The sequence below is a fragment of the Populus trichocarpa genome, chromosome 6, assembly GCF_000002775.5.
Source record: "Populus trichocarpa isolate Nisqually-1 chromosome 6, P.trichocarpa_v4.1, whole genome shotgun sequence".
Classification (NCBI taxonomy): Eukaryota; Viridiplantae; Streptophyta; class Magnoliopsida; order Malpighiales; family Salicaceae; genus Populus; species Populus trichocarpa.
In genome coordinates this window covers 5,936,622-5,946,458 of record NC_037290.2, presented here as the reverse complement: position 1 = coordinate 5,946,458, position 9,837 = coordinate 5,936,622, and the positions used below count along the sequence as shown (strand labels likewise).

General features: G+C 33.3%; 1 protein-coding gene across 1 annotated transcript; it reads left to right on the top strand.

Moving 5' to 3' along the window:
* The first annotated feature begins 1,180 nt into the window (after nucleotides 1-1,180).
* LOC7487232 (uncharacterized) lies at nucleotides 1,181-6,485 on the top strand. The gene is made up of 10 exons (XM_024602597.2): nucleotides 1,181-1,549; nucleotides 1,633-1,736; nucleotides 2,062-2,158; nucleotides 2,306-2,573; nucleotides 3,031-3,704; nucleotides 3,812-3,914; nucleotides 5,065-5,117; nucleotides 5,234-5,340; nucleotides 5,436-5,523; nucleotides 5,914-6,485. Exons 1-10 carry the CDS (start codon nucleotides 1,391-1,393, stop codon nucleotides 6,043-6,045), a joined length of 1,785 nt encoding a protein of 594 aa, XP_024458365.2. The 5' UTR covers nucleotides 1,181-1,390; the 3' UTR covers nucleotides 6,046-6,485.
* The last annotated feature ends 3,352 nt before the right edge of the window (nucleotides 6,486-9,837 follow it).

Sequence of the window (9,837 nt, the reverse complement as noted above, 5' to 3'; positions counted from 1 at the left end):
GCGCTGGTAGGATAACCCTGAGGGGAATGATTTAACTACTTACTTACGAGTAAACTTCAGGATTATTGGAGATTTATATTAATTTTTTAGACCTATAAAATTAGTTAAGAAGTTAGTCTGATATCTTAATTAATTAAAAAAAAAAAGTTGAGAAGTTGATCTGATATCTTAATTAAAAAAAAAAGAGGTGCTGGAAGGACTTTACGTTTGCAAATTGCAAGATCTTGATTAAGTGCGACCTGAGTCATAGCTATTGATGAATTAAACAACTTTGATTTTTGAAATATATCTAAAAAATACAAGGGAGGGTCCTAATCAAAATTTAAAAGAAAAAATAATATAAACAAAAAATGCTCCCAGTAAGAAATCCAAGCTCAAGTGCGTCTCGACTATATTCCCCCCTTCTATCTAAAAAAAATAACGTGTTGTTTGCTAAAATAGATGACATGTTACCTATAAATTTTAATTTTGGCCACCCATGTGGTGGCTGAAAAATTAAGAAAATTGAGATTTTAGCTCAAAATCTATTTATTCAATCTATTTTCACCCATAAACACCACACAAACATACATAAAACACTCACTAACCCCACAAAACCACCTAAAAGAAGAAAAACATGAACAAAAAATCTAAATGAAACTCGACCTAAATTTTTAGGTATGTTTATATGAAAAATTCATCATCGAACTTCTCTAGTTAAATGAGACAAGTTCATACAAAGAACGATTATTTTATCATTGAATCATGACAAATCAATAACTTTCTATCTCTAAGCTGTAATTAAAAGACTTCTATCTACTTCCTCATTTCAGGAACAAGAAAAAAAAGTTTATGATCAAAATAAAACTTCTAAAAATTAAAGGGTTTGAATCAAATAAAAAATGAAAATAGAGGATAAATTCTTTTTATCGTGCTAATTTTAGATTGGTCATTGGTCAATATATTTTGCTGCATTTTATTCTTAGGTTGTATATTTTTTTTTATTGTGTTTTACTATAAGAAATCAATAGCTAATTTTAACTTTATAAAAGAAAGGCAAAATTGTAAAAATAATAATTGAGAAGCAAAAAAAAAAAATTGTGATTCTTGTTCGTTTTCCCTCGTTCAGTATGTTATAATATTTTATTGTGTGATAATCTAACCTTAATTCAGGCCCATTGGGCCTCTCAATTAAAAAAAAGAAGGAAAGGAAATAACGAAATGGAGCATAGCCAAACAAGGCTTAACAGGTGGCACCAGGTATTTTCCTCCTGCAGTCCTATTCCTGCTCTGTCCAGCACTGACACACACATACTGTACTGCACTATTTACTCGCAGTCTCTCGCTCGCTCTCTCTCGAGCTACAAAGAGAGGAAAACAAAGCAAGAAAAAGGAGGAGTAATTCTTGAAAATGTTGAGCAGCAAAAACCCAAAATCAGAATCCGGAAAGCAGCAGCTGCTCTCTAAAATACTGAGAGCTTCGGTTTCGGAAAAGCTTAAGGACTTACTTGGAGACATCCCAGAACTAAATGAAGAAGAAGATAATAATGATGTCATCCAAGACCTATCTGTACTTATACCCTTTTTCTCTTAAATCTGAAATGGTTTTTTTTTTTTTTCATTTTGAAAAAAAATAAAATTATTGTTTTGTAGGAGTATGTAACTCTGCTTATTTCTAATGGGAAGACACAAAATCAGGCAAAAATCCAGTTGGAGCCATTTCTTGGTGATGCCAATACTGCCCTTTTTGTTTCTTGGTTGGTAGCTTCATTGTTAATATTTATCTTGGTTCAGATTTTTTTAATTAATAGTAGAATAATTGTATCAAATAAAAAAAAAGGCGATTGTTTTATTAGTCGAGCATGTAGTTAGAGGAGACGTTGGCCAAATCATCAGGATCCAATTTAATTGCTACAGTAAACATACAGTGTTCATTTATTATTTATTATTTATTTTTCTTGCGGCTTAAGATTTCTTTTCTCTTCTTTTCCTCTGTTTTTTTTTCTAGCTTAAGATATTTGATATTATTTTGCTAGATTTTACTAAAATATCTGTTAATTTATTTGATTTTTGTTTGTCAAGGCTCTGGGAATTTCTTTCCAAAAATTATATGAATCCGAATGCATCATCAGATGTTGAAAATGCCACTGGTGATGGTAATGCTACTGGCAAGAAGCAGGTAAAAAATAATTTGGATAACCCACAACTAATAAATACTACTACTAATAATAATGATTGTTTTCTTAATTTATGTAATTTTTCATTAGCTGTATTTAATTTGTATAATGGTAGAGTCAATTATGTGTCCTTGATTTTGTGTCTTCAGGCAAGCAAGAGTAGTCTTATAAAGCCTTCAGATGATTCTAAGCAACTTTCCGAAGGTGTCAAGTGCCCGGATGACGACGACTTATCTTCGGAGTCTTTGGAGGAGGGAGAGCTGCCAAGAACTGACCATGAATCTATCAAAGAGTTTGAAGAGTCGGAAATTGGTTATGGGGAGTCCTTAAAGTGCACATCTTCTAGAGTGGAGGCATGTAGTGGAGATTTGGGTGTTGGTGGTGAAGAAAGCACCCCGCACAAGAAGGTTTATACAAGTGAGCCTTCTTTCTTAATTTCTCATAGTTGATACATTATTCAGGCTTTCTAATTATATGTAGCTTGCGCCTGTCATCAAAACAAACACAATAGCTTGTCTCTTTAAGCTCTTGGTTTGACAAAAGGGAAAGGCGCCTTTTCTAGGATTTTGCAGTTATATAGTGCTGATCATTATGTTGTGCAGCATTTGGAAAATATCTAAGGCGTGCTTGTTGTTTTTGTGTGTGTATGATATCTATGGTATGCTTGTTACTTGTTAATTTTCCCTTCCATTGACATGATGGACCAACATCCTTCATGATTGTCCATATATTACGTATGCATGGCAAACATGCATGCAAAGGCTGCACATGATTTGCAGTTAATCTGTAGGAATCTCTCTAACGCAGTTAGCTGCAAACATCATCATCATCATCATCCGATCCAAACTTCGGTGTTATTTTTGTTTTCATGTAGGAAGCCTTCGGTGTAAGAAACTTGATGTGGCTAATGTTGCTGGGAGGAGGCTTTTCACTAGGGCAGCAGCTGATGCAATACTTCATCAGCGTGCAAGGGTGCATGGTACCGTGTGGGACAGACTGGGAAAGCTACCTGAAGGTGGAAATTGTGCAAATGCTGACATGAAAGGCGTTGAAAAGATCAAAGAGGAAGTATTTAAATGTTATGGAGAAAGTACCGAACGAAATCATTCAACACGTTCTCTTCATGGTCGTAAATTCTGTGGAAGATTGTCAGAAAATTTTGACATCAAGACTGGAGCGAGTAAAGATGGTCACAAGAGACAATTCAGTGATATAAATTATCATCAATCTGGTGTTTCCGATTCTATGGATGGGGAAGAAGCATTTATTAAAAAGGCGAGAAGATTGTTGCCTGAAGAAGATAATGGTGTGCTGGGTGAGAATAGTGTTTCTTCAGGAGCTGAAACACCGAAAAGCCAAAAAATGGGTAATGCATCTAGCTCTAATGCTTCGACTAGTTCAAAGTTAAAGAAAATGCCCAAAGAAAGATTGAGTGGGGAGATTTTGGAGTCTCCTGTGACTGCAGTTTCATGTAGTACTCCTGTGACTGAGAAACCTTCTTGTAAGGACAATAGCAATGCAACTGCCAATCTCAAGCCCGTGCACAATGTAAGAAAAAGAGTTCATTCTAAGAAAATCATCAGCTAGTTTCTGGTAGAATAAGAGTTCCTCTATGAAGCTGAAATGTGCTTCTGATTTTTTATTGTCTTATGTAGCAACTGATGGATATGAAACTAAGACTGGAGCATCTTGAAACGGAAATTGTTAAGCTCCAATCGAAGAACGTAGAGAAAAAAGAACAAAGTTCATCTAAATCTGGTAAGAGAACTTCATGCAAGCAACCTTTATCAATCAGTAAGTTGCAATGATTGTTGCGTTTTTGGTGAATTGGGTGTTCCTTCTGGATATATTGTGATGTGTACCTTCTCTTATTTTCGTTGTTCAGAAGTGGAAAATGAAGTTATGTTTAGATACCATATGATCTTAGGTTATAATCATTTTTCTAGGTTAAATTCTTATGACTGAATTGATCGGAGTAGTTTCTATTTATTATGAGTTGAATAGGAAACAAAAGCTTTAGAAATATGAGTCATCTGTTACTTGTCATCCTTTGCATGTTCAAGATCCTTTGAAAGTACCCTAAATTAAGAGCTTGTGGAATCCATTAAGAGCAGCTTTTATGTTATATATGACACGCTGCATGAAGACTTTCATCTGTTATTATTATTTTGTTGGTTAAGCAGTTTGTGAAGAACAAACTTATAGCTTCAATGCTAAGAAATTGGGGATGCTGAAATCAATATGTGGAAGACTTGCACACGAGGTTAGAAATTAATGAAAATATTCTGGTAAGAGTATTTGAATTCTTGAATGGGTGAATCAATTAAAAATTTGGGGCTGACACAAGATATCTAGACCAGCTTAATAGCGTGAAGATTGTTGGTTGTAAAAGGGCCTTGCTAGAAAAAGAAAAGGGAAAGGACTTTATTCTTTAGTACTTTTTAAGATGGCTTTTCACAGATTTGGCTGTGAGAAACTTGTCTTGATAGTTTTGATTTGAACATCTTCCAGCATCCCATGGTAAAAGGCTATTTGGCTCTCCAATGTTCATATTGACTAGATATATTAATTAGATACTTCTAAATGTTAAAGCTGTCTGTGCAAGCAAATAGACTGGAACCTATCGTGATTTAAACTAGGCCAAAATTTGCTTCTTTTTTGCTAGAGTCAACGTGTAAATTATTGTCTACTGAATTCTTTTTTAAATTGATGCTAGCCGAAGGCTTCATTCAATTGAGTTGATTGTTTGTTTATAATTACTTTAATTAGTATTCTGTTGGGGACTTTAGAATCAAACCTAGTATCCATACAACATCCTTTTCCGAAAGGCATAAAAGTTGCTGATTTTTAAAGGATCCCTATATGCAAGATATGATTTTAAACAGGACGTCACTTTTGCTATTTGCAGGTTCCATTTATCATCTCGAGGGGGATGAATCAAGAACTGTAGTCGTGAAAAATGTAAAAAATGATAAAGAGTTTCCTTTGTAGTAGATCTTGCTTCCATCCTCTCTTCACTTCTCCCGAATTTCGATTAATTCAAAGTAACCATACTGTCTTTTCCTGTAACTTACCAGGTGCATATTGCAGCAACTAGAGAAGCCCTAATATCCTACTTTGCTAAGTGTGGAGCTGTCGATAGAGTTATTAAACTGACTGACACAGTTGGCATTAAACAAAAAGCGTACAAATCGACTAAGCGACTTTGTTGCACTTGTTGCTTTCATAATTATCTATCCCAATTAGTTAAAATAATAATAAGTTATCTTTGTTTCTCAGGTATGCCTATGTTACTTTTACCAGCAAGCACTCGGCAGACAAAGCACTGGCATTGAGTGGGGAATCTTTCTTTTCCCAGATCATATGGGTTAGTAGCCATTATTTCTTTGTGAGAACGACAATCTATTTCCAGAGGATATTTGACTTAAGCTTCGAGTCATTTATCACTTTAACAAACCATCTTTAAGGAAACCACTTGGGAGTTACTATTCTTATTCTAATTGAAAAAAAATCCGATGCATCGTGATGTTCTGTTCTTGTAAATCATGAAAGTGGAGAAATTTCAAAATAAACTGCATCCAGAGTCCATGCTCGAACATCTGCGCCCTTTAATTTTGACATGAAAAATTTTATGGCTGCATGAAAGACATGCATTGAGTTATTGCTAGCTTTGATTACTATTTGTTCCCTGTACAGTCTCTGTCTATTTCTCTCTCACACTGTCTTTGTGTCTCCGCTCTGTCCCTACATTATTCAGGTCAGAAGGACAGGGAAGCTATTAGAGAAGTCCAGATGCACCCCTCATATTGGAAGGGGAGACTGTTCCACCACTACTGCTCCCATCTACAGTGGCAGCAGCAGCAGAAGGCCTACAAAGTATACGCTTTAGTGACAATAACTGCATATGAGAAACCTAGAGCTCTGGAAATGCAATTATCCACTTAACAAACTGCATATTTTCCTGCGTTCTTCAGGTTGCAATAAGCAACTTCAGTCTTCAGGTGTACGGATTGTTAGAAAGTAATCGTCTTTAGACTTAGAGGGTATTGACAAGAGGATGGCCTATTTGACAATCTGTTTACTGCAGTAGTTTTTGTTCCCGACTTCGGATATAGTAGTTCAAATCATGCCAGTAAAGAAATACGTCTTTGTGGAAGTTTCAAGCAATTTTGCTAATCCCAAGAAAGGGCAAAAAATTCAAGTTGCCAGTCGTGCGGACAAACAATGCAATTTGACTGCCAATGTGCTTTGGATGCCCCCAACGGAGCTTGTACAGGTGAAGCCCCCAGGGACATTTTTACTTGAATTGCATAATCGTCTTTCGTACACTGAGGCTCCTCTAATCTAAGTAGAAATCTTCTCAGTTTAGATATATTTTTATTTTCTTTTAGACAATTTAAAGATGAAAAAACATATAAATCAAATGAAACTCGTTGATATAAAATCGATTATTTTAGTTACTGGAATAGGTATTAATAATAATTTTTTTTTTATAGTTGAAATCCTAGAAATTTCTTTCTCAAACTATAAACTAAAAAATAAAATAAAATAAAATTTTAGATTAAAATTGATTATTTTAAATTTTGAAAATCGGAGAGATGCAATTTTTATAATTAAAAAAGTATAATAACTAAGTTGAATATTTCATGAAAAAGTTTAAAACACCATTCATCTCTTGCATGTGTTTCACTTTCATCTTTTATTTTTTATTTTTTTCATTCCTCAACAATTTTAACTAAATTGGCCTTCAATTAGGTTTTTAAAGACAAAATTATAAAAACAATTATAAAAAAAAAAACTCATGCGTAGATAAATCTACAGTACCCATGAGTGTGTCTAGACTGCGTCGGGAAACAGTATTTTCCCACGCATTGTAGAGTTTCTGCTAATTAATGTATTCTTAGAGCAGGAAAATCTAAAAACCGGCAATCTTTCACCAATAGTTGAGGAATATTTTTCGTGATTTATGAAATAGCAGTACCATCAGTAGTGCCATTTTATAAATCAATTGTCGGTCGCCATGCAGTATGATTGTTTTTTAAATATTTTTTATTTAAAAATATATTAAAATAATTATTTTTTTTATTTTTAAAAAATTATTTTTTATATCAACATTTTAAAACGATCTGAAACACTAAAAAAATAATTTTAAAAAAATAAAAAAATTTAAAATTTTTAAAAATACTTTTAAAACATAAATTCTGTGTAGTAAAAGAAATTATGATTTCATGAGAAAGTAAAAATGCAAGAACTAAATTAGGCAGAACTTATTATCTTTGTAGGAGGTAAATGCGCGTTCTAGAGCCCAGTTTAATAGCATGTTTGAAAGTGTGGTTACGATTATGATTTAAAATGTTTTTCACTTAGAAATTCAACATAAAAATATTTTTTTTATTTTATTTTTCATAGCACATCACAAAAATTTAAAAACACTAAAAAAAAGTTAAAACAAAAAAAATTAAAATTTTATAAAATGATGGTTCGGCGGCAATGCCAAACACATAGATATATACTTCATCAACTCCATCGTGAACAAACCTGACCAAATAAAGACAGCAGCATTAAGTAAAACCAGTACTAGACAATATCTCTTCGCCAAATGATGTGGGAACAGTTCAAAAGCTGAAAATATAGAAAATTTCTTCGATAAGGGGTTTTGAACACAGAATCAAAATCCACGAATAGGAATCAAATTACCCATTAGCTATCTCATGGCTTGACAGGTCATCCATGTCGAGGACAGTGCCTGCAAGGCCTCCAGTCTTTCTCACTACTGGAACCTGAAAAAACCATTGTGATTCAAATGAGGCCTTCGCTGCTATGTTCATGCGCATTTGTCTATCCATCCAATAAAAGTATATTGCAAGTAAACAATGATCCACAGAGAAGATGTTGCAATGTAGCAATATATATATTTGTTGTTTTTGTTTTTCAACCTCTTTCATCATTTAGCTCTCTTTATTCATCTCAAAACTTGCAAGAATTGGAAAAACTATGAATATTATTTGATTAATTTTTTATACTTTGAGGTTTAGCATTGCATGTTTGTGATTTTCTTGGTGCATTTTGATCTTGATTAGTCTCCACGTTAAAAAAATATATATATATTAGTTTTATTTTTGTATTATGATTTTACTTACATTAAACTATTTATAATCTCAATTTTATCTCTAAATTAGTATTTTATACATTTGTGTCATGATCATATCATATTCAACCTTGAGTCTATATTTATCATAGACCCGATCATTACTAATACCTTTAAGGTTATTCAAGGGAAATTATAGCTTATAATATTTAAAGGTATTATTAGAGACACTTTGAACTACACTTCGACGAAGTTGAGTTTCTCCAACACTAGAAGGGTTGGTAAGGATATTAAACCTGAGACATAGTTTACACATTCTTATGATCTACAATGACAGATAATAATCCAACCTATTATTTTTTTGGTTGAAAGATTAGGCGCATCCAAGTCCAAGTTATTGAGTTTTATTATTGAATTTTAATTTATTTTTTTTTGTTAAATTTTTACTGCTTAGTGGGTTTTAAGGTTATTTTATTAGGGTTTTAGTATTTATATATAATTGTTTTAATATTATAATGAGTTGATGATGAATTAATAAAAGAGTTTCAGACTTTTATTTTTCAACCCCCAATTTTCCTCTATTCTTTAAACTTTTTTCTTTCTTTTCTTCAGCTCATTTTCTTATAATTCTTGGCTTTTTACTTGTCCCCTCTTACGTCTCTCTTTTATCTTGCATCAGCTCCTCACTGTGCTACGAAGAAAGCCATGAACCATGTTTTGGATCATAAGTTATAGAAAAACCTCACGGTCATTACCAAATCTGCAAGGTGTTTAGATTTGCCTTTAACTTGACCAGTGGAAGATTTTTCAAGAACAATCTTATGTCTGCCCTTCATTGACTCCAAAAATATAGAAAGAGAAACATCAAATTAATCTATGTTTAACGAAGGAGGGAGCCATACCAGTTCTTCAACAAGCTTGAGTACATGAGTAATCAAATGCAGAATGCAGACTACCAAGGGGAGCTTAATTGTTCTATCTACCATATGATTACCAATGGTAATGTTTTTAGCAGCCAAATCGAGGCCCCTCTGTACATTGTATTTACATAACTCCTTACCCTCAATTTTTTGAGTTGTTCGAAGAAAAATATCATCAAGTGAAAATTGTGATCAATCACCAATATTCATATGTTAACTATGGGTGAAAATTAAAGCAGGGAAGGTTTACTAATTAGATGAAAGTTAACATCGAATATGAAAGAATCCTGTCAATATTGTGTTTTTTGTTTAGGAGTTTTGTTTAGGGTTAATTTGGGGTTTAGAGTATTTTAGGGTTTGGTGTTCTTGTAAAGTGTGGATCTTGTCAATATTGTGTTTCTTGTTTAGATGATCAAACCTACTGAGACCTTAACTAGGCCTTGTGCAAATTTACAAGCATGTTTGTTGCATTAGGTTTCCTTTCGGATCTTGTCTATGCCTAGCTTTGTTAGATCCAAAACAAGGCAAACTAGACTTCCATCCCCATTTCTGTCAATACACCAGGCATCTAATTTGTATGTTCTTTTTTCTTTGGCTTACGAAGTAGATAAGAGCAGGACTTGGATGGGAAAGTCAGTCATTTCTCTCCTCCTTTGTAAAAGTGCATCACTCG